This window comes from Carassius carassius, chromosome 11 (assembly GCF_963082965.1).
Source record: "Carassius carassius chromosome 11, fCarCar2.1, whole genome shotgun sequence".
NCBI lineage: Eukaryota > Metazoa > Chordata > Actinopteri > Cypriniformes > Cyprinidae > Carassius > Carassius carassius.
Window position 1 is genome coordinate 20,825,540 of NC_081765.1, and position 24,934 is coordinate 20,850,473.

Genomic DNA, 24,934 nt, shown 5'->3' on the forward strand with positions numbered 1-24,934 from the left:
AGAGTAGCCTCACGTCACGTTACCTGAAAGAACTACTTCCACACATTCTGAAGAAAGACACTTTACTAATCCACAAGACCTCGGTCGTTGTCATTAACAGTGAATAGCTGATGCTGTAGATCAAATGACAATTTCGACGTGCCATCGTTGTCCATTAAATTTTGGATAGGGATGTAACAAGCAGATCGAAAATCGATTCAAATATGTGACGACTCAAATCGGTTGACACGCCAAACAAAAAGCAATACAATTGGATTAGGTGTTTTGTCAAATGTCGACAAAATCATTGGACCATCAGTTCTTTCACTACTGACATTGTAAAGAGAAAAACAACCCTTTCTTTGTGGCTCAGGCCTGGTTCTGATTATATTCGTTTCTCATGCTCTCTACTTAAAATACTAGCAAACAAATAATGGATTTGTTGATTCATAATGATTTCTCATTATGTCAACAAAATGAAGAATGTGACTCTGGAGATCTTTTTTCTTTATCAATAAATGGTCAATTATACACCCAAACCTGAAGCTATCACTAATCTCATGTCATTTCAAACCCACATGACACATGACATAGTTTTGTACATACTGAGTCTGTCTTAGACTTTTGGATCTCACTATGTAGTATAACATATTAGAGCCATTTACATTTTCATGCTACAAACTGGAAAACACAGTCATATCTCACACTTTCAGTACAGGCTGCAGGTAAGGATCTGTAATTTGGGCTGTAATCTCTTCTTTGACTAATTGTAGTGGGCTCTCTATTCTCCTAGCTCTGATATGTAGAAGACCATCAGCCCAAAGCAAATTGTATCGCTCTGCAGGAAAATACACACAGGCAAACATGTAATACAAACTCAAAAATGTTTGTATTACAAACTCAAACACTAGCACTTTTCCTTTTCTTGTCTTTTAATTAAAAAAAAAAAAAAAAAAAACCTACCTATGCGTTCTATTCTAGACTAACTGAGACTTGTCATGGCGCTTGTATACTGTTGTTGTTCTCTTGTTGACCTGACTGCTTCTATTGTTCTCATTTGTAAGTCGCTTTGGATAAAAGCGTCTGCTAAATGATTAAATGTAATGTAAATGTAAATGTAAAAATGTATAAATAAAAGTCTCCAGGATAACAAAGTTTTATTTTATTCTCACAAAAAGTCAAAGGTATCAATCACATAAATATGACAATTCTGCCAAATCATTTACTCTCTTAAGTAATTATGCAAGCAAATGATGACTATTAGTTATACTGTAGATGAACTATCCCTTTCACTGATACCATTTTAAATACAGTAAATAATGTAAAAAATAAATAAATAATACATACAAATGTCCATTATTACAAGGAGGTGACTGTGCACTCACTTTAAAGAAATAAATAGAAGGAAATGCAAAACTCAAAATGGCAACTGCAGGAATGGAAGTCTGTATTTCAGTTAAAGAGCCAATCACCTTTTTGGTAGAGGTATTGTTTTCCCCCTGTGATTTGAGCATATAAAGCAGATCTATAAAAACCACTGCTGTCAGATTTTACTACTTATTTAAAATGTCTTGGTGGTTTTGGTCAATCTTCAAGTATATAGGAGCTGTACTTGTAAAAATGTTAATACCTACATAGAAAATAGCTGCCCGGATGCATCCAAGATGGCCACGAGTGAACTTCTTAAACGTCTTAAAAATTAAAATAAGCAGCCTGATTTGACTTAATACAAAACAGCTTGTAATCTCTGACAAGCAGTGAAGCAGTGAAGGTACAGCAATGTACTAAAAGGGTAATACAAGATTAATGGTCTATGATTCAAGTAACTTTCAGGATTAATGCATCAAGGATTTTTTTTGTTTAACACCAAAGATTGATTGTCTGAGAGATGGGCCACAGCTTTAAGATCAGAAGGCACTTACAAAACATTTCAATGAATGACAAGGATATTTTTTTTGTGACCAAGATCCTGTTCTGTGACAGAAAATTCCTTGAATCTTATTTTAAGAAGTATCCATAGGTAGCCATTTTAATTTGTGATGGTAAAATCTGAGAGGCTGAAGAGAAATTGCTCTGGAATCACTAAGGTGCCATTTACCAAAAGACAATGCAAGTTTCTAGAAGAGGAACACATGACAGAAATCAATACAAACACTGTATTTTAAAAAATAATAATAATATGTTAACATGTTGTTCTCATAACACTGTTTACTAACCTTCATTGTTTTGCACTCAGCAGGCTATTGGACACTGGACAGCTATTGATTATTGGAGGAACTTTCCCTTTGATGATCCATCGCTCTGATAAAATAAAAATAAAATGACATGAGGGAAGAAAATAAGCAAAGCTATAGGTTAAGGCATCTTAAAAAAATAAAAATAAAATACTCGCATTTGATGCTGCTTCAAAAAATCTGCAAACTGATGATCTCTTGTGTAGAGTTCAAGAATGCGGATGCGGTCTTGAATATCCTATGGAACAGAGAGGAAGAGAAATTCCCAAAAACATGTATTACACACTTCCTTACATATTTAGCAGAAAATTTCACTTGCTTATCTAAAGTGCTGTATACAAAGTAATTTGCTGTAAACATGCATTCACAGACCCGTACCTCCTTGGTGAGTTCACTGTTCTCATAAACATGCCGTATCTCTTCGCTGCTGAACTCTGTGGATGCCTCAGCACTGGGGCTGCTGTGAACTAAGGGCCCGGGGTACTGCTGGTAGTAATGGCTGTAACCTGTAGTGAATTCATTCTCGAACATGGGGTTATACTTAGTGGCCCTGTCTAGAAATGGTGGGCTGTCCTCTCCCCTGCATACAAACATGTATCCACACACAAAAGAGGTCGCAACAGCCATTATTACATCCACAAGGGTAGGAAGTCATGACTTAAAGAGGGTCAAAAGATCAAAGATCAGCCATGTTGATGAATTAATACAAATCTCATGAATAATGGAATTACTGGAGATGTAGGCTTCTTCCTAAGTGCTGCATATGCAGTAATTAAAGAGATTTAAGAAAAGCGATTTAATGAAAATATAACTTACTCATTCATAAGTGACAGCTCTTAAAAATATTTGTTATAACAATTATTTACATGCCAAAACTACTCAGGCAAAATATTTATATATACTGTAATAATTCTATTGTTTGTTTTTTGATGGGTAATATGAACCTTAGTTTTGTTTTTGAAACTTGATTTTCATTGAACAATTTGCATGTACTCATTTAATCACTGTTGATTTAATTGTTTAATTTTTTTTTTTATTAGAATATCATGGTTTCATTCTAATTTTTATAGGTTTTAATTATATAGCACTTTTCCAGAAGCTCAAGTATGCTTAACTCAAGGTCAAACTCTAATCAAGCGTTCCCTTACGTAAGAAAAAGTCCATATTAGAAAGAACATTATAATACACAGTAAAAGAATGTGAGTTGGGATGAAGCAGTAATTTATGAGATTGACTCTTACCGTACTGGGTCCTCCGTTTCATCCTTATCATACTGGTGTCTCAGAGTTCTTACTAAGAAGATGATTACTCCTGACGCCACCAGAAGGAATCCGACAACAGATGCTATGGCAATGCCAACCACGAGTGGCTCAGAAACATACTCTTCACAATGTTCTCCTCGGTACCACCAGTTTTCCCCAACACGGCACCTATAGAGAAGACAAACATACAAAGAAACTTAAAATCCTTAAGCTAACCAGTCTTGCAGCTACATGAATGAGAATGCTGTTCTCCAGGTAGTACAGACAGACAGACATTTTTTCAAATGTACACATTTGCATTCAAAATTTCTTGAGTGTCACATAATAAAATATACAAACCTGCAGATGGCTCCTTGGCCTGGAATGACATCGCATTTCCCATGATTCAAGCAGAAGTCATGTTGAAGGTCACAGATGCTCTGGCAGGGTAGTCCGTCCACGCTGAAGTAACCAGCATTACACACACATTCAGCTTCACCTGACCATTGGTTCACTGTGCATTCAGCAAACTCATTACATGCCTGAAACCTGCACGGGTCTGCCTGTTGCCCTAAAACAAACGAACCCACATAGATTAGCCACAGCTAAGGGGGGTACAATGCTGTTTCATGGATTCAGAGTTGTTACACTGATAAAGAGTTGGATCCTCATGCTAAGCATGGACAAAGTAAAAAAAAAAAACAACCAAACAAAAAAAAAACATTTTGGAGTATTCCTGTGCCAAAAATCATACTTCCAGGTTCGTACAAGTTTCTGAGAATTTCTTTCAATCGTGGCACTTCATGAGGTAGGTGAGGGTGGAACTCCTTATATGGGCATTTCTCCCAGAAAAACGTGCCAACACACGCATTGACCAGAGTGAGAGTGAGATTGTGCCCATCAACAAGCTTCATCTGGTGGCAGTGCTGCACAGGACTCCCAAAGAAGTGTGTTTTTGTTTGTAACTTAAGGGAAAGATAACTTTCTTCAACTTCCTAAAGAACCCAGCATTATGTAAACCGTGGATACTGTTTGTTTTTCCAGGGCAGCAACGGAGATTCACAAGTGTGTTGTTGATGAATGTTTTATAAACAAGGCCCAGTTCGAAGCTCAATTTGCACATTGTTTGATACTGAAGATGGAGCGGTCCCAGCTATAAAAGATCCCAGTCATGATTTAAAACTACAGACGGTAAGTGAAATGGCATCAAATGTCTGTTTTGTTGGCATTCGGTGCTCAAGTGCTCATCACTCTATAGCTCCACCCACGGCGTGCCTCCAGAAGCTCAGCTCTATCTTTGTTTTATAAATACTTTTTAAAGATATGAATGATGCAGTACTACTCTATAGGTACTCAAGCTTAACATGATATTGGGTGAAATTGTGTATGTTATACCCCCTTTAAGTTGGCATGCGATGAGATACATAATATGCAGGCTTTAGGACCAAAGTGATAAAGGTTTTCTGATCTTGTCTTACCTGATTCAACATCCAATGAATATTTGTCAATGGCGAGGTTCATGGTCTGGTAAGCGGTGTTGCAGAAGTCCTCTAGAATGATGTAAACAGCAGTAATGACTTCACGAGGAATAGGCTTCCCAAACTTCATTCTGCTGTTCACCACAATGCTTCCATTTCTGAAGTTCAAGATCTCCAGGTTCTCGAAGTGACTGAGGTTTGATTGCAAATATGGTACCAGCTGAGGGACATAAAATCCCAATAATGAGTTCATAAACTTAAATAAATGGTATATAATAAAACTCTTCAATTTCAGTCCTGGAGGTTCAGTACCCTGTATACTATAGAAACAATCCCAATCTTACCTACCTGACTATAACTTGCAAGCAATTCTGGACACCTTGATAATCTTGTTTGGGTGAGTTCTGGCCAATAAGACTGGAGTTAAAGAGCCCTGGTATATAAAAGTGGTTCCCAAACTTGGACCTGGAATACCACCCAACATTTTTGATGTCACTCATATACGACGCACCCATTTCTGGTCTTGGAGTCTCTACTAATTAGCTGATGCAAGATTTTAAGGTGAGTTTGATTATGGAATAATACAAAATGTGCAGAGTTGGGAATACTCCATGACCAGTGTTGGGAACCACTGGCATATAATGTAAATTATTAAAGGGGTTCTTGGGGTTCTCAACTCTTGCCCTCAAGGTCCACTTTCCAGTTTGATTAAGGCTGGAGCTAAACACTGCATGAAAGTGGACCTTGAGGGCCAGAGTTAGTGAACCCCTGAATTAGTGAATTATTTCATCTGGATCACGCATGTCCATTTCTGCTTTTGGAGGGTCACCTTCCAGCAGAGTTTAGCTTTAAACCATCTACCTGTAAATTTATAGTAATCGTGAAGACCTTGATTAGCTAGTTCAGATGTGTTTAGTTGTGGCTTGAGTTAATTAAGCTTTTCATCATCACTTAAAAAAGCAAAAGCGGATGTGCTGAAGCAGGTTGGAAATAAACTCTGCAGTACAGTGGGTCCCCAGGAGCAGGGTCGAAGACCTCTAGGATAGGGAAAAGGAAAAACAATAGGATCAAACATAGAGGAGGTACACTACCAGTTCAAGGAACTGTTGCTCCAAGGCTTTGTACTCTGCAGAGCTCTTATTGAACAGATCCTCAGAGAATATCATGTTAGTTACACGAAGACTGAAAAACACCATCAAAGACCGCCCAGGGTTAGTTGGCAAGGCAACGCTGGAAACTTCACCGCCCTGGATGACACCAGGGATGCCACTACCCTCTACCTCTTTGTAATGGATCACATCTAGAAATGTAGTCATGACTTCTGAGTTTAAGGTATGCACTAACTCGACCTCCGCTGGGGTCATCATGGGGTTGAGGGGGAAGGGTGGTTCTTTCTCAGGTGGAATAAGTGTTGGGTAGACTGGGCTTGCTGGTTCAATGGTGACCAATATGATCTCATCCTCTGTTAGAACTTCCTCTGAAAACTGTATATCTGAAACATCTGTTAGTACGAAATCATTCTGATGTGCCATTGTGGTACTGTCAACAGATTCTTCCAATTCCTCTACTTCAACCTCTTCTGATTCATCCTTTGTGATCAATGCAACTTCAGTTTCCCCATCCTTCTGCTTTTCTGTTAAAATAGTTCCCTCCTTGTCTTCGGGTAGTATGAGGTCTTCTTCGGGTTTTAGGGTAGATTCTGCCTCAGCCACTTTGACTGGTGGCATTGTGGGCACATTGCTACCAACCTGTAGGTTTCCATCTTCTCCAGCTTTAACAGTAATCAGTTCAGGAGTTTTCTCAGGCAAGATCTGGTCCTCTTCAACCACTGTTGCAATTGTGTAGAATTCATAGTCCTCTATTTGTGGTTTGTCTACATCACTTAAAACCTCTTTCTTACCCTCTGTCTCTCCATCTGGCTCTTGAGCCCTAGTAAGAACAGTTACCCAATCGTCTTCTGCACCAGATCCAGAAGCAAGATCAAAGTCATCCATTGTCAAGTCAAAGTCTTGCTTGTTGTCAATAAAGGGAGCTACAGCTTCACCTTCCACAGCAAGAGTTTGGTTAGGAGGAAACTGTGACACCAAGTCCTTGTCTTGAAGGTCTGAAAACAGGAATAAAAAAGCATCTTGAATTAATTCTTTCACCACTATGTTGGTGTAAATGAGTATTGTCCAGTCCTGCTCCTGGAGGGCCATTGTTCTGCAGATTTTAAAAAATCCAGTGGGTTGGAAGGCTGGAACAAAATTCTGCAGGGTGCTGGCCCTCCAGGAGCTGATTGTACAGCCCTGCTGTAAATCATTGTACATGTAAAATTTGATTCTTATCCTCTGAGAAACTACTGCTAGAAGATCTATAAGGGGTGGAAAGCTGTCATCATACCTTCCTCTTCTGACATTGTAGAATCCAAAAGTTCACCAACAGTAAAGACCTCCTGCACCACCTCTTCTGGCAGCTTGGATGGTGTTTCTACTGCTAAAATATCATCCTAGAAAATATACAAAATAAAACAGCTGATTCCCAGACTTTGTTGAAGTTATCGGTATACTGTGACTTCACTGCCACCTTGACAGGAATGTGATTCACCTTGTGGTCGGGGTCTATAGATTCCTCTGCAGGATGGGTTTCCTCTGGAGAGATTTCCACTGACAAGAGGATATTACACCATTACAGACTGCTGAAATGTACTGCAGAGGACTAATAGCTACAAGCAGATGATAGAGCAGTACCATGCAGAGCCTCAGTGATGTCAAGGTGGAGGTCAATAATGGTGTACTGAACAGTGGGCCTCTCTAAGTAACTAAAGGTGCCCTCTACCATGTTGGATTGAAGATGAATGAAGTCTAGTGTCTCACTGCTGATCTTTTCACTGCTGGACTGGAGGGACACAACATATTCCACCAATACTGCTTTATCACCACTGCAAAAAGAAAACAACAACTACACTTGCAATAAATGTTTACGGGTTTGGATTGGATATAACTTTGCATAGATAAAGTTAGCAAGTGACAATTTAAGGTGTTTATATCAGAATGTCTTGACCCATAGATTTCCATTGTAATTGCATGACTATAAACATAATTATTGCTTGCTCAGTCTTGCTCAAAGAAAGACTGCAACAAATACATTCTATCACTCACTAACCAACATAATCAAGTATAATTTACCTTAAGGGATCCAGCTGTGGCCTACAGGAAAGATAAAGTTCAAATTATTAGCACAATTATCACCGTTTAAATTATTGTACATTTTATAGTGTATGTATTGTGTTGTCATTTAAAATTAAAAACAATTCTTTCTGTTAAATAAAAAAAAAATGCATGATCTGTCATGTTTATAATGCTACTTTAAGTGTAAATTAAGTTTCTGAATACTCTTTGGAGCCATTGTTTAGCAACTGTACCTGACAAAATTAAACATGCATTAACAAACCTGATGTTCAATACTGATACACTCTTGAATTCTTTTAATTCCTCCAAAGCATCTGAAATCTGTAAGAAATGACAACCATGACAACACAAAACCAAAACAATGTATTAATTTAAAAGGTTGGAACAGAACAAGCGTTATATATAAAATTAGTGTAAAAATTATAGCAAATGTGTGTGTGTGTCTGTGTGTGTTGTACCTTCTCTGTGATCCTCTGAGTGAGTCTGCCATGTTTACTGCTGGTGGAGTTGAACAGCTCTTCACTCCATGGTTCTCCAGTCAATAACATAGCCAACTCCACCCTCTGCTCAACCAGAGGACCTGAAGGCAAAGCAGCTGCTTCCTGTTCAATCTCATTAGTGATCTACCATAGACAATACACACAAACTTTGTTTAGCAGGTGTTCAGTATTTATAATTCAGGTATACATATATATATTTTGGTATGTATTATGAGATCAGATTAGATTTGAACCAGAATTTACTTTATATCAGTATGAATGGGATGTTTCACCCTGTCAAACACCTACCTCAGTATCCATCTTCATTATCATGACAGCAGATGGTGCTTCTGCAGTAACTTCTTTCATGCTCTCTGAGATAACCTCATCTGGAACTGCTGTGGTCACCACCACAGTGGTCTCTGCTGGAAGCTCATCACCTACCAAGTTTTGAAGATGATTATTTGTCTCTTAAGAGTGCAGGCAAATGTTATAAGATATATTTAGGTTTATTTCTTGCCATTTCTGATTACAACATTTAAATCTGAATTGCACACATTTGCAAATAAGTTTGCATTAAAATAACAGTGTAGAACCTCACAGAAAATGTGTAAGCATTAATGGTTTCAGGCCACAATCTTAGTCTAGTTATCATCAGTTGTATTTTTTTTCAGAAATATTCAAGTTTAGATTCAGTGGTTCAATTCAGTGGTTTGAAATGAAATGCAAATCAAGCTCTACAAGACACGCATCTTATCCTTTATGTTAAATTAAATAATTAATATTTTGCCACAATAAATGTGCATTGGCAACTTTTTAAGGCAAGCTAGTTGCTGAACAAATTAAAAAAATATATTATTTTAATAAATCATTTAATATTTAATAATACAACATTAATTAATACAATATTAATGGTTGTGTAAATTAACCCTTTATGTAAAATAAAACTGAATGGTCTTAATATATAATATATATTTTTTGAAAGCTTCATTACCAAAATAAATAAATAAATAAATAATAAAAATGAATTGGCAATTAAGCTTTTCCTAATTATTATTCTGAAAATCTAAATATCAAATATGATGCAGACATGCGTCTTCACAGTTTTCATGAGATTAGGCCAAGATGATTTTCTAAGGGTTATATACATTTTATATAAGAAACTGTCAATAACAACAATCATAATAGACAGACCTGGTGGCACACGGTCTTGCTCTTGGGAAGACTCCTCAGTACTGCTTAAAAAAAATAAAAATAAAAAATATTACGCAAAGATCTTCACAATTAAGAGTTAACTTTTCAACCACACACAAGTTTTTTAATTACCAGTACATTTAATGAAAAAATAAAGAAAAGATATAAAGAGTGTATACCTGCATACAGAGTATGTAGGTGTCTTACTGAGAAGAAAGAGGAAAACAAAAGGTGAGGAGAAAAACAGACTCAGTAACTCATCTATTATAATACATGGCTGGGGAGAAGGGGGCATTTGTAAAAGGATGAGTTGAAGATGAAAACAGGTTTTTAAAATATTATTGCACCTTTTCAGTCTTGTCTGCGCAAGTCTCTGCAATGGACCATAAAGACCAAAAGACAGAAGTCAGACAATCTGACATGCACATGAACCAGTCACCCATAATACTCTATCCACACCAAAAGCTAACATAATTAGTACAATGTTAAAGATACAGGTCTTATGCTATACGTACTCTGTGGATAAGTGCTAAGTGTTCTTCTGATTGGCTAAAGGCAGCGCCAATCTCCTGTATGGAGACTCGTTCTGTCTGGCACTGGCTCATCCAGCTCTTGTATTCTTCTTGATTGGGGAGGCGGTCCAAGAAGATTTTGAAAGCCCCCCACACGATTTCCTGACACACTTATGTAAAAACAACAACAACCTTGTATTAATGCAAAACACAAGCAGAACAGTAAGTATTACAATCAGACTGTTTTTTGTTTTTTTTGTATAACAGAAATGCTCTTGTCTGAATAAAAGAACATGTCTTTCATCTGAAAAGTTAAAGTTCAGCTACCAGTGTTACAGTTGAAACCAGACCAGAAGAGGTTTAAATCTGAGTCAAGACCAGACTAGGACCCTTCTCTGGATTCTGCCTTGACTCATACTCAGCGCTCTTAGTCTTAACTCTGACTCAACCTTCCTCTGGTCTTGGTCTTGACAGGACAGGATTTCACCGGGCCATCTGATATATCACAGTTATTTGGACATATGGGTGCATTTTCTTGACAGACACAGCAATTATCTTTCCAGATGACATTGTTTCGCAATCCCAAACTCTACTTTTACAATTAGTGTCTCAATGGTGCACAAGATTTCTCACACCCTCAATCTCCCTGTGTGGGGAAGTCGCGGCCTAATGGTTAGATAGTTGGACTCACAATCGAAAGGTTGTGAGTTTGAGTCTCGGGCCGGCAGGAATTGTAGGTGGGCTGAGTGCATGTACAGTTCTCTCTCCACCTTCAATACCACGACTTAGGTGCCCTTGAGCAAGTCACTGAACCCCCAACTGCTCCCCGGGCGCCGCAGCATAAATGGCTGCCCACTGCTCCAGGTCTGTGTTCACAGTGTGTGTGTTATCACTGCTCTGTGTGTGTGCACTTTGGATGGGTTAAAAGCAGAGCACGAATTCCGAGTATGGGTCACCATACTTGGCTGAATGTCACATCACTTTCACTTTTTTACATTCACTTGAATCCATTTTTACATCCTCTTAGTCTTTTTTGTAATAGCCCTTTAACTAACAGAATATATACACCTGATAACATCATTCTACAAGGAATTATATAATTTTTGTTGGAAAACAACTTTTGTGTCAAGCTATAATTAATCAAGTTGAAATGCCTGAGCTCAACCAGATCATATTTCGGAGAGTCTGATATACCCTTTTATAGTCATTCATAAAAGGGTATGTTACAACAAAGCGTGTTTATTTCTAACAGTTACAGAACTCAGAAGATACTGCATGAAAGTTTAGGCCCAAATACTCAAAGCCAAGGAGTGAATCTGGACTCGTAGCTAATGAAGTACTGGCTTAAAAAGTGTTCTGTCTCCTAGAAGGAATGAGACCAGGCTCACTGCTGTAAACTGGCCAAGAAATAACTAGTGTCTAAACAAGGAGGTTTAGGACTTTAATAATGGGTAAGAGCAAGGTGGCAGAAAGTTATACCTTATATATTGCTAGATATATTAAAACCCATGGAGAATCATTAAGTTCTTGCAGATTATCTTCTTGTTCAAATAATCATCATTATTAGCACATTGTAAAAAGACAACATTATAGACCATAACCCAAAACCCAGACCAAATCTTTACCCAAGTAACATGAATCAAAACCACATTTACAGTATGTTAAGACCTCAACATAAAGACTATTATATATTATATACATGTATTAATCTACTAGTGCAAGCTGTTCTGTACAGCTGACATCTGACTATGTAACCATGAGATCTCATTAGCGTTTGGTGGTCAGATCCACTCAAACGTCTCAGGTTAGTTTAAAAAAAAAAAAGACCTCAAGACAGTCTTTCACAGTTCATGTGTGATTACTCCCTTAACAAATTAAAAGGCAGTATGGTGGGGTTAAAAGTCAGCTAACACATTAGAATGGGGCCAATAAGGTCAAAGCTTTTATGTCCATGACTGAGATTGAGGGTGTGAGAAATCTTGTGCACCATTAAGACACTAATTGTAAAAGTAGAGTTTGGGATTGCGAAACAATGTCATCTGGAAAGATAATTGCTGTGTCTGTCAAGAAAATGCACCCATATGTCCAAATAACTGTGCTATATCAGATGGCCCGGTGAAATCCTGTCCTGTCAAGACCAAGACCAGAGGAAGGTTGAGTCAGAGTTAAGACTAAGAGCGCTGAGTATGAGTCAAGGCAGAATCCAGAGAAGGGTCCTAGTCTGGTCTTGACTCAGATTTAAACCTCTTCTGGTCTGGTTTCAACTGTAACACTGGTAGCTGAACTTTAACTTTTCAGATGAAAGACATGTTCTTTTATTATTCAAACCAGAGTAGTGAAAATATTTAAAATACACCCGTGTCCATTTAATTGTGATTTTGTGACAAAACTGTGCGATCTTCATATCTTTAATTATGTAATTTTTAATTATATCTTTAAGGAACACTAAAGTTTGTGATTTTAGAATGTTCAAAAAGGGAAGCTGCAGATACAAATCTACTTTGTGTTCACTGAAACAGAATTATATATATATATATATATATATAATTAATACATGTGCAAGTAATAATTTACTTTGCTATAACTAATAATGCTTTATATTACATAAAATAGCAATATTAATAGTGTCTCACCTCTGAGCTGGTAGTATTTGAGGTGGTCAGTGATGGCTTGCTGCAGTGTTTCTTGACTGCAGTGGCGTACTCCACTGGACAGAAAAACATTACGCTTATGCCTTGGCAATAGTCCATGGTCTCCAGGCTTTTCGACAAACATTCGAAACAATCTTTGTGAATGCTTATCTGGATTTCCAAGCATGGGAATCCAGTCAACCTCCCCTGAAAAAGAAATACACAAACAAATTACTTTGTGGTAGCCATCATCCATTACACTCCTAACTAATACATACACAAATATACATACCTGCAGAAATATCCAGCTGGCCTACTGCAAAAATACAGCCTAAACAACACAGGACACTGGTCCATGTGAGCTTCCACATAGTGACTTCCTGTGAGTTGAAAATTAAGCTTTTGTAAAATAGTCGCTGCTTCACTCCGGACGATGTGACCAAACCTTCCCACACCTGTGCATACCTGTTACACCGTATCCACTGATAGTTACGGCAGTATATTGTTGTTATAAAGTGCTATCCAGATTGCCAAAGAAGAGCGCAGGTGTATAACTGTGGCAATCCTTTGGCAGGTAGGCAGATGGAAGGGATTTTCCTTTTTTCCCTTCTTCTAATCTTGTTTAGTAATCCTGTAAAGCAGCTAATTAAGAAGTAACTGGAGTAAACCAAGTGTGCTAACCAAAAAGACACGTGCAGGGAATGAGGAGAGAAGGAGAAAATGCGGAAAAGGTGATTTGCCAGATTTCCACGCACCAAAATAATCTGAACCCAATATAAAAGTTCTCAGTGGAGGCATACTAATTTAACGCTTTTGTAATCACGTCTCTTCCAAACACCTGACCACCTGTCAGGTTACAAGGTAATAAACAAGTAAACTACATGACCAGAACTATGCAAATGGAAGTAGTGAAGTTTTCTTCCATTTTGTGACATACAGTTGATTGTAAGACAGGTGCAGGTTTTATGCAAAATGACTAAATGACTAGATAAGTCTGGCATATATCGATATATACCCATATATACCCTGTAAAGACTTGACTCACAGGGAAGTCACAGAGACAGGTGTGATTTCTCGGATTCAATTCAGGGGCATTTTTTGAAATAATTAATTCTAAACAAGATTTTGTTTTAGCTGTGGTCGTGTGTGACTTGCACGGCTAAGACTAAGACAGGATTTTGTATCCCTTGTGCTCGCACACTGGTTTAACTGCCGCAATACAATTACTGTACAGGTGGCTTAGTGTCTGTGTCCTTAAAAATTAACCACCACAGGTACAGTAAAGTAGAAGGGTTTGTAAAACTACAGCCTAATGTACTGTTAATATGAAGGGATTTGCGCTTGTGATTTTTCACAGGGTTTTAGTGTTTGTTTTTGTTGTTTTTTAATTACACTGAATTATGTTGTGTTGTGTTTGAGGATTGGAGGGAATGTCCATAAACATAACGGAAAATGCACCGTAAATTTTCTGTCAGGACATTATCCATTAGTTTTTTTTTGTTTTTTACAGTGTAGCTTATTTCCATACTATTTTTATATATTACTGCTACTATTTCTGTAGTATATATACTGTGCACTTTCCATTTTGTATAAAACATCTCTTTACCTTTGTCAGTCAACAACCACTGTATTGACAAAAACGGTTCAATACCTGATATTTCCAAATCATTCATCACATTGAAAACGGAAGACAAATAGCAGAAATAGTAACAGTATGGTAGCAGGTTTTCGAAAATGGGAATGCTAAAATATAGCTTTCACCAGGTATTAAGAATCACCATTTACCAGCTATATACTAGATTTAATGGTTTTTTTTTTTCTTTTTTTTTTTAAGAGTAATGATTTGTAAGCAAATAAACTGAGACAAAAACTGTACATAGACTGAAATGCTGGGATTACTGGAAGAAGTGGGTGGTCTGTAAATCAGTCTAATCTCTAACTGTCTGATTAGTGTTAAACCTAAACTATCCCTGCACGCACCTGGCCTTTTGATGCTCTACTTGACCACTACTAATGAATTAGAAAGAACACGGACTCGTGCCACACTGACTGCTTATCCAGTCATGTGTTTTCCAGGCTGGCTTCTTCAACATTCATTCATCACAACCAAAGCCACTGTTAAGACAGAGCATAAACATAGTACAAATGTTCATTTTTAAAATGGTCTTTCAATTTGTTTGTTTGAAAGATCAAGGAAATAGATTTTTTTTGGCATATGATCCCTTTAAAAAAAATGTTGCTACTTACTTCAACAAAAATACATACAGAGAAAACTGAGATTAAAAAGAGAAAAACAATTTATCATCATTTTATCTGCATTTATTGCTTTTTAAATTTTTTCCAGCAATGTATAAAAAAGGCCTAAAATTTATATAAAAGGTTTCGAAACAGTTAAATATAAATATATAGCATTAAATAATCATGTGTATCTAAAAGCTTCACTGAATCTTCTAGAGCTTCATTTCCCAGAGAGCCTTGCTGAAATCTGTACAGGTGTAGGTTCAGGTCTCGAATCTCCTCCCGTTTACTTCGCACCTTTTGCCGTGAAAACCAGTTATCCAATCTCAATGGCAAGTCAAAGTGTAAAACAGGGTCCTGAAAGATATACACATAGCATTGCTGTGAAATTAGACTCTTATACAGATTTTTGTATTTGAAAATCTTGAATAAAGAATGGGTGTAATTCTACCTGCAAAAAACTTTCTGCATACTGTAGCAGATAAAGGCCGCAGTCACTGCTGTTGTCCTGTAGGGGGACTCTAGAGTGGGAACCTATCATGTCGTCAGCACTAAATTCCCGGTAACCACCTCTTTTTGTCATCCACTCCACCTGAAGGTATCTAAAAAAAACAACTCACAATTAATCATGTCATGTAAAGAAATTTCATTTTACACATTATATAATGTGTTAATTATCATTTTATATCTATATCTATATCTATATCTATATATATCTATATCTATATATATATATCTATATATATATATATATATATATATATATATATATATATATATATATATATATAAAATTCAAAGACTGAAAATCCAGGCAAAAATATCTTATTACACTAGTATAATTTACATAATACTAGTAAACAAATAATAATAATAAAAATAGCAACAACAGCAACACTTAACATAAATGTTAGATTAAGTTGGACTGCAGTAAGTGTGCGAACACTCACTCGCGCAAGAGTTTGAAGATATGTTCGTGAACAGACAACTTCAGAGAATCCATGATGAGAATACACGGTCTGAAAAAAAAAAGGGCGAAACCTAATTCTTAAAATTCTGGGTTAAAAAATGTTAACTGTCAGACTGTTCTGAACATTAAAAGGCCCATATACAATACAACGTTTTTTTTTTTTTTATTGGAAAACCTAAATTATTAACTTTTCCCACACTAAATTATGACACACTTTATGACAAAAAAATACATTTGAGTTTATTTAAAAATACACACATACCTTTTACACACAATTTGTCTCTTGCAGGTATTTTCCGTACAGTCCTACAGAGGGAGAAAAATTATCTGTCAGCAAATTATCTGTCCACATCACATTATATCAAATCAAAAGCTTTTCAACAATTACATTTTTCAAATGAAATATTTCTAACTAGCAAGACCTTACCGTTATTAACGTTTATTTTGACTTACAGGAAGATGAGGAGATGTGCTTGACTTTATATGACTGTCATCTAGATTAAGAACAAAAGTTTGTCTTAAATCATCAAATGATACTCAAAAGTAGTAAGCTTTAGTAAATTTGTAGTAAAGCATTCGAATTCAAATTGTTCAAAACTGACACATCTTACCTTTGTCCTCATCACTGCTGGATCTATTCTGTCCATGAATCTCACCCTCAGACTCACCCAAACCTTCACCTCCATCGCCCCGTATGAAGCCACTGCCATCCCTCTTCACATACCGTGGCTCTTCTAACCCGGGGAAACAGATCACCACGAGGTACCAGTGAGCTCTGAAACAAACACCAGACATGATATAAGACACTTATAAGCATGATATGATTTACACTGGTACATTCAAGGCACATAAAATGTTTTATAATGTCCAGAAAGAGCACAAATTAGCAAATGAAAATACAAGAAAACTAAAAAGAACTAAACTAAAAAGAACTAAAAAGCAAACACAGCTCTAAAAACACTGGATCTCAAAAGTAAGTAGGGCTTAAGTGTCCAAAAACTGTATTTATATTGCTAATACTCACTCTTGATTGACAGGCACAAACAGGAAGTCTTTGTCGAAGATGTCTACATGGCGCGTCCATGTCCTCACACGCTGATGTCTTCTGACCTGAGCTCTGATGGACAACCAAAGTTGTAAAAGCAAAGACTATTTGTAACAGTACCCAATATAAAAGGAAAGTGTATATCAGTATTGCACAAGCTCTATATGACAATATATGTGTGCTGTCTAACAAATACTCACAGTGTGCTTGTATTGTCCTCATTAGCATTGTCTCTGCGTGTGAGCTGTTTATAGAAAAAACTGCTGAAAACATGAGATCTGTCTACAGATGCTCGCGGGGCCCTTTGCACCAGAAGATACCTGAAAAACATGCATACAAAATGCAATATCAATGTTTTTGAAAAACACTTCTTATGAACACCAAGGCTGCATTTAGCCTATCGGTTCAAAAATAAAAACAGCAATATTGCAATATATTATAAAATATTGCAAAGCTGAATTTTCAGCAGCTTTACTTTAGTCTACAGTGTGACATAATCCTAAAGAAATCATTCCAATATGTAATCATCATAATAAGCCTTTTTGACCCCAGAGATTTGAATAGTAATGTAATAAATTAAAATAAAAACTGGATCAAACTTCATGCATCCCACTTCTTCTCAAATAGCTGTGAAGGAGTGACTGGATCTAATTCCACTCCTCCCACTGATACGTCCTTCATAAAAGCCATCCTTGTTTGTCTTACTTGAGGTAGAAGTCGATAATGACATCATTGAGAAACTCGCCACTGTCTAAACACTCCAGGTCCTCTGTCGTCACGGTGATGGCTCCTTTCGAGGGTGGAGGAGGGAACTGAATCAATCTAAACAGAGTTGAATGAAAGTAAATTAGGACTGAGGTTCAGACAATATGTGTAAAAACAGGGTTATGTAAACGCTCTGAGGCCAAGAAGTTTAAACTACCTTTTAAAATGAACACATATTCAGGAAGGACAGATTAAATTAATCAAAAGGGAAAGTAAAGACATTTATAATGTTACAAACTATTTCTGGTTAAAATAAAGGTTTATTAAAACTTGCTGTTCATCAAAAGATCCTGAAAAAAAATGCATCACGGTTTCCACAAGAATATAATGCGGTTTACAACATGGCGATAATAAATAAGGAATGTTTCTTGAGCACCAAATCAGCCTCTTTGAATGATTTCTGAAAGATCATGAGATACTAAGAAGTATCTAGAGTAATGATGATGAAAATTTGGCTTTGATATTACAGAATAAATAATATTTTAAAATAGTTTAATAATAAATAAAGTTGATGCATTTAGCAGACACTTTTATCCAAAGCGTCTTACAGTGCATTCGGGCTAACATTTTTTACCTAACATGTGTTCCCTGGGAATCGAACCCACAACCTTACGCTGCTATTGCAATGCTCTACCACTGAGCCACAGAAACAAAAGTTGCAAGTTTTTTAAATTGTACAAATATTTTCCAATAGTACTGTTTTTACTGTATTAAATACAGCTTTGATGAGCATTAGAGCTTTCTGTCAGAAAGATTAAAAACGTTTTTACCTGCGTGCTGAATTACAGTGTCGGTACGGTGTCCATTCTGCCCCAAGTGTAGGTGCCAATGTGACACTGTATGAACCCTGACCTCTTCTGTGGCACAGCGTGTAAACTGGCTTCAACTGAACTTCAGAATCCTGAGATGGCAAACACATTCAATCAATAAAATGGCCAAAACTGTTTTGTAGCCTAATATTTTGTAACTAAATACAAACATTAAAAGTTAACTGCAGGAAAGAAATTAACTTGCAAACAAAAAAAAAGCAAGCACGCAAGATACTACGATGCAAAATTTTGTCTGAACCTTCTCAGCAGATCCAGCTGCAAGATCAGTACTGGCTTGAGGATCAGTTTCTGGCATCAGCAGTTGGAGAAGGTGTGTTTCCTGGGAGCTCTGAAGCAGTTTCAGGCTTTCTGGCTGTGTGAGGGGGGAGTGGAGTTCAGAGCTGTTCTGGTTCAAACCCACTATGTCCATTAAAGAGGCCAAGACAGCACTTTCAAACCCAGTTACAGGTTTATCCAAACACAGCAACACACACATACTGCTTTCAGCTGTAGACACACAGCAAACCGTATATGTAAAAGGACAAAGAATATAAAAAGTATTGTCATTGCTTTCAAAAATATTAACAATAGTAGTAAACTATATAAAACTATTTTACATTTTCAAAAATAAAGTAACCAAGAAAATAGACAAGTGGTGACCTGGACATGTGCCTGGCAGGATGACGGACAGGTCATTGTGTAATTGGTGTGCCTGGGCTTCAGACAGCCAAAGGAATAATAGACAAGGGGGTGGGACCTCGTTGTCCTTAAACAGGCCACACCCCTTCAGTACAGGCTCCTCCCATACACTGTATTTACACACACTAGCCGTCAATATAGAAATGTTCACTGATGAATCTGAACAAAAAAAGAAAAAAGTTTTAAACATGCATAATATATCGTTTAGACAGATACAATCTTATCTATAGCTAATATAGAGTAATAAAGGTTATAATTATTTTGCTGTTAAATAATCTACAAAAGAAAACACAACAAATGCTTAATGTACCCTTCACCAGATTATTTCTAATAATGGTAATTGTGTTTAAAACGTGTTTACCTTTAAATGAAAAGGTGATTTTGTCTGTAGTGATCTGAAAAATATTAAAAATCAAATAGAGAGATTCATAAGCATTCTTCATACACCTGTTACACTATTTTCATGTAAATCATTGCTTGAATCAGGATTGGGAATGATTCAGACATATTTGATCACCCCAACCCATCAGATTAACATATCACTCTCACCTTCATACTCTCACAAGCTGCACTAACTCCACCCATGTGCAGGGAAGACAGCTGCAGCTCCATCTCAGCAGAACTCTGACAATCAATGCACACATTCACACATCAGTGCCAGTGCCACACTGCAACAGCCCCCTGTTAAGCTTGATGTTTTTTTACATCAAGATAAGCTATTATGAGACACCATAAAATCAGCTGTATATTAGTTGGTAATTATTAAGTAAATAAAATGAATTATTTTAAATGTAGTAGGTCAAGTAGGTGGATCATCATACCCACCTGTGTGTGTTTTTTGCTTCTTGTAAACTCTTACCAATTTATCCACTATATCCATGTCTTTTGCTCCATCCAGTGGCTGGATATTTGGGGCAGAGGCTTCCAACTTTTGTCTTTCCTCTCCTTCCTCCTCCTCTTCACTGGACAGAACAACTAAGCAAGACAACAATAGAATAATTGGCTTCAAATAACAATCATACACACACACACACACACACACACACACACACACATATATATATACTTGCATATAACTGTGTGGCATGTAAAAACAAATAATGTTTGATATTAGAGAAATTACATTTATCAATTATATACACTTCCGTTCAAAAGTTTGGAGTGGTTGAGATTTTATAACATGTTGTCAGAAGTGCTCACTAGGGCTGCACTTATTTGATAAAAAAAAGTGGAAACTGTAATATTGTGAAACATTATTCTGAATAGAAATAACTGTTTTCAATGATGAGATTATCAATTTTAAGTGATATTAATATACATTTATGTTGTTCCTTGATCTCTTTAGCAAAGGACGTTTTTAATCTCATTGACTCTTTTGGATTTAATCAGATTGTGAAAGCTCCTACACAAACCCATGGTCACACATTGAGCCTTGTGTTATTTTATGGCATATTTACTGATATTGAGATTTGTGATGTAATATTTACTACTTCCCTTTGTTGTCCATCTGTAAACTCCCAGACCTCCATAAAATGGTCTCGAAAAATTATTTCTGATACCGGATAGTTTTTTCTGCAGCCTTTATTGAGGCTTCGAAATCTTGCAATTTAGAATGTCCCATTTAGGAACTGTGTGTTGAAGACCATTTTATTCTACCTGTATAAAGATTATGGATGAAATTGCTCTCTTAAAACTTAAAACTGTGCTACCAAAATCAGGAGCCTTGGTTAAATGATAGTATACGCTCTTTAAGGCATTTGTATGTCTTTGCTCTCTTGTTGATTTTGATTGCTTCCATTGTTCTCATCTGGAAGTCTCTTTGGATAAAAGTGTCTGCTTAATGACTAAATGTAAATGAAGACAGATCTGTAGAAGAGCGGAACGAAGGTGGAAAAAAGACAAGCTCCAGGCGTCATACAAAATTTTAAGAGATTCACTATCAAGATTTCAAAAAGTAGTAAAAATTGCTAGGGCTAAATATTTTTCAGAGATCATTACAAAAAATTGTCATAGGCCAAAACTTCTGTTTTCTACAGTTAACTCTGTTATAAATACCTCTTTAGTTGTTCTCCCAAATTCATCACATACACTTTGTGAAAACTTTTTACATTTCTTTATGAACAAGATTTCAAATATTAGATTGCGTATTCAGCCTCCCTTGTGTGATCCGTCTGATTTAGTTATTTGTTACAGTGCTCTATTTCAGTTTGAACCAATTTCTTTTGAAAGTGGCCAGTCAGTCAAAAACTACCACCTCGCATCAGGACAAAATCCCTAGTTAGTTACTGTCAGACCTAGTTTATGCTGTATAGTTAATAAATGCCTTACCACAGGGAATATGCAAGAGTGTTTGAAACACACTGTTGCATCTCGATCCTTCTGATTTGTCACATTTTTAGACCAATTTCTAAACTACATTTTATTTTCGAAAATCATAGAGAAGATAGTTCTTCAACAATTACATACAGTCATTTGAACAAAAATAATGTCATTTAAATATTTCTGTCAGGTTTTATGAAATATCATAGCACAAAGTCTGCTTTGCTGAAAATTTTAAATTACATTATTTCAACTGTGAACTCAGGCGATCATGCTATTCTTGTGTTACTAGATTTGAGTGCAGCATTTGACACTGTTGACCATAATATCCTCATTTCCCCTCTAGAACATTATGACGGGATTAAATAATATGCTGTTAAACAGAATTTTTTCAGTTAATCTTGGATAATTTTCTTCTGCTACAGCCCCCCAAGTTTGGTGTCCCTCAGGGTCTATTTTAGATACCGTACTATTTTCTCTTTACATGCTTTCACTAGGTTCTGTTTTTAGGAAACATGGTTTTTATTTTCATTGTTTTGCAGATGAAAATGCATATTATATATGCCATTGAATGTGAAAGTTTCTAAAGCCCTAAAACCTCTATTGGATTGCTTAAACGATCTAAAACTTTTTGAATTTAAATGAATTCCAAACAGAGATTGTAGTATTCGGTAGTAGTACCCTTCCTAAAGATTATTATTAATCTTCAAAACAGTTGTGCTGCTTAAAATTTTTGTGGAAACTGTGATCAATTGTTTTCAAGTTTGTTTATAATGAATACAAAGTTTTTTTTTGTTTTTTTTTTAATTCAGTAAAAGTCTTTGTCACTTCTGATCAATTAAATGTGCCTTTGCTGGATAAAATGATCAATTTCTTTAAGAAAGAAAAAAATCTTACTGACCTAAACTTTCAAACAGTAATATATAAGGACAGATGGCAAGTTATACGTTTTAAAATGTTTCTAAAAACTGTTATTACTATGTACTGTTATGTCAGTGCATATTAATAAATGCTGAATATGGAGCACTGATCACTTACTAGACTCTATGATGAAGCTCCGCCCCTCTGTTATCCCAGAGGCGGGGTCTGAGTTGGGAACATGTTCATCTGAAAGGCTGTCCATACTACATCTTTTGACCGGGATTTCCCCGTCAGCCGCGACTGAGAGCCATAACACACTTCTTATTCCATCCACTTCCTGCACAACCTCTCCATCTTCTGAAGCATATTTTGGGCACTCTTGTGTTTCTCTCCTTTCTTTCTTATTGGGTAGATGCTGCAGAATCAAAGATGATTATCTACAATAAATATTAGTAATGTTTGAATCCTAAACAGATGTACGGTACTCAAGCAGGTTCCAGGTCATACTTTATAGATTGGTTTGATAAACCTATAAAATGTCATTTAAATTAATTAAATGCATTTTATATATATAATATATAATTTAATCTTGTGATGTCAAAGCTGAATTTTCAGCAATCATTACTCCAGTCTTCAGTGTCATATGATCTTTCAGAAATCATTCTTATCATTCTTATTATTGTCAATTTGGAAAACAGTTGTGCTGCCCAATATTTTTATGGAGACCATCTGTGATACGCTACACTTTTTCAGGATTTTTTTTATTTTTGCCAAGGTGTACAGTTCTTACCTCGCTACCTGATTTTTGCTCTTTCAGACTACCACTCGTTGCTAACGGTGATGAGAGGCTGCATATAGATTCACATCCAGAGGAAAGTGCTTCCTCACACTGTGGAGATCCTAAAAGTAATACTTCATTTTCTTTAAAAGTAGATGGTTTGGTATGTTTAGGCAGTTGTTCACTTTCTCTGGGTGAACAAAAGTTACCTGATACTTCAAATGCCTCTAATAGTTTCAGTGATGAGTTCAGTTGTTTGGATACTGGTTTTGAATTTCTTTGTGTAGACGTGATTCATTTTCAGCAGATGATTCAGTCTGATCTTGGGATGGTGAAGTGCCTTTTGGTGCAGCAGAGTCTATTTCTTCTCTTTTTGTTTGTCTGGTTCTCCTCTTGTCTTTGAGCGCAGCTGTTGAGGTGTGATCACTCTGCCTTTTGCTCTTTAAATGGTTCGTCTTTAGGCAGCTCTGCCCACCACATTTTAGCAATCTCTGCCCAATCTCTGTCTGAAGGACATCTTCTAAGACCACCATGACCTGACGGCTGTAGAAAATAAGAAAATCAAATTAATGTTGCTCAAACATGCACATATAAAAAATAAAGACTGTCACATAAAATCAACTTAACTAATGTAAAGAATAACAAAAGCTGTAATTCCTCAAACATACTTACTTTAATTGTGGATCCATAACTACTAGGCAGACAGTTTAAAGACATTCAGTACAATCTTCACCGCTGTTTATTGACTTATCTTGTTAACTAGTGGCACTGAAAAAAACTCAGTACAAAAGTAAACAAAGCCAATCAGAAACTACCAAAACATTAAGAGAGCTCAGGTCCAATTGTTGACAGAGGTTTTAAATAGTCAAATAGTTCACTAAATCTGTAAAAAAAAAAAAAAAAAAAAATCTAAAAGCAGTTAAAAACATTATATATTAATGTGCCAAATTAATTCAGTGCCTGGTGACTGCATAGTTAGGCTAATAAACTATAACATGGTTAAAGGATTGTTTATTCTGATTAATATTAATAAGCATAGCTTTTCATTGAACACTGGTGTATTTTTTCATATTGCTGTATGCACTGTTTTATAAATGCAATAAGGCACAAAAGAACAATAATTATACATGTTCACTGGCAAAATAATGCCTTTGTGGTTCAATTGTAGTTCTTTACTAAAACTTAAAAAGAATTTGTCAACAAATGCACAAACAACTTGTTCACATCATGCATCGCCTCCGGTCCGTCTCATAGTCACCTTGGAGTGGCTCTTTTTCCGATCTTTTAACATCTCTGTATCCACACACTCATCCTCAGCTGTGAAAACTCTCCTGGGGATCTTAAGAGGACTTTCAGTCTGGAACACATTAAAATATATATATATATTTTTTAACTCTTTTGGATTAAATTAAAACACTGTAAACACCACTATTCCATATGCCATGCATTGACTTACCTGACATATTTTTTATAAAAAAAAATATGTAAAAAAAAAAATAAATTCACTCGTTCACTCATTCTGGCGCCCCTATG

The 24,934-nt window shown here is 36.3% G+C and overlaps 2 protein-coding genes across 3 annotated transcripts; both read right to left on the bottom strand.

The window, feature by feature from the left end:
* Nucleotides 1-1,516: 1,516 nt before the first annotated feature.
* Nucleotides 1,517-13,794, bottom strand: LOC132152993 (interphotoreceptor matrix proteoglycan 2-like). Of its 2 annotated transcripts, none has more exons than XM_059562057.1 (20): nt 13,210-13,794; nt 12,921-13,124; nt 10,291-10,457; nt 10,123-10,148; nt 9,955-9,981; nt 9,776-9,816; nt 8,891-9,021; nt 8,561-8,725; nt 8,365-8,423; nt 8,100-8,120; nt 7,662-7,852; nt 7,519-7,577; nt 7,315-7,420; nt 6,024-7,036; nt 4,933-5,152; nt 3,815-4,025; nt 3,455-3,643; nt 2,592-2,793; nt 2,196-2,451; nt 1,517-2,096 (listed from the first exon to the last, which is right to left on the bottom strand). In XM_059562057.1, the coding sequence occupies exons 1-19, from the start codon at nt 13,286-13,288 to the stop codon at nt 2,335-2,337; spliced, it is 3,228 nt and encodes a 1,075-aa protein (XP_059418040.1). In that variant the 5' UTR covers nt 13,289-13,794; the 3' UTR covers nt 1,517-2,096; nt 2,196-2,334. The 2 variants fall into 2 exon arrangements, with proteins under 2 accessions (XP_059418040.1, XP_059418039.1); XM_059562056.1 differs by having other exon boundaries at nt 9,776-9,819.
* A 1,216-nt stretch (nt 13,795-15,010) lies between these two features.
* Nucleotides 15,011-24,175, bottom strand: LOC132153269 (sentrin-specific protease 7-like). Its single transcript, XM_059562657.1, has 20 exons — nt 24,074-24,175; nt 23,414-23,944; nt 22,801-23,038; nt 20,303-20,418; nt 19,993-20,067; nt 19,805-19,838; nt 19,405-19,602; nt 19,030-19,251; nt 18,706-18,850; nt 17,876-17,992; nt 17,371-17,490; nt 17,150-17,242; nt 16,737-16,900; nt 16,579-16,619; nt 16,388-16,431; nt 16,106-16,174; nt 15,607-15,757; nt 15,360-15,512; nt 15,183-15,190; nt 15,011-15,032 (listed from the first exon to the last, which is right to left on the bottom strand). Exons 3-20 carry the CDS (start codon nt 22,883-22,885, stop codon nt 15,011-15,013), a joined length of 1,857 nt encoding a protein of 618 aa, XP_059418640.1. The 5' UTR covers nt 22,886-23,038; nt 23,414-23,944; nt 24,074-24,175.
* Between the last annotated feature and the right edge of the window lie 759 nt (nt 24,176-24,934).

Bases quoted from the DNA above. Each gene is read 5' to 3' on its own strand.
- LOC132152993 (XM_059562056.1), bottom strand. From the start codon at position 13,288: ATGTGGAAGCTCACATGGACCAGTGTCCTGTGTTGTTTAGGCTGTATT. The intron at 10,149-10,290 runs GTACGTATAGCA...GGTCCATTGCAG, and splicing joins ACTTAGCACTTATCCACAGA to AGACTTGCGCAGACAAGACT. The intron at 9,022-9,775 runs GTCTGTCTATTA...AAAACTTGGTAG, and splicing joins GCAAGACCGTGTGCCACCAG to GTGATGAGCTTCCAGCAGAG.
- LOC132153269 (XM_059562657.1), bottom strand. From the start codon at position 22,885: ATGGACAGCCTTTCAGATGAACATGTTCCCAACTCAGACCCCGCCTCT. The intron at 16,432-16,578 runs GTAAGTCAAAAT...CTCCCTCTGTAG, and splicing joins GCACATCTCCTCATCTTCCT to GACTGTACGGAAAATACCTG. The intron at 15,513-15,606 runs GTAGAATTACAC...TATATCTTTCAG, and splicing joins ATGCAGAAAGTTTTTTGCAG to GACCCTGTTTTACACTTTGA.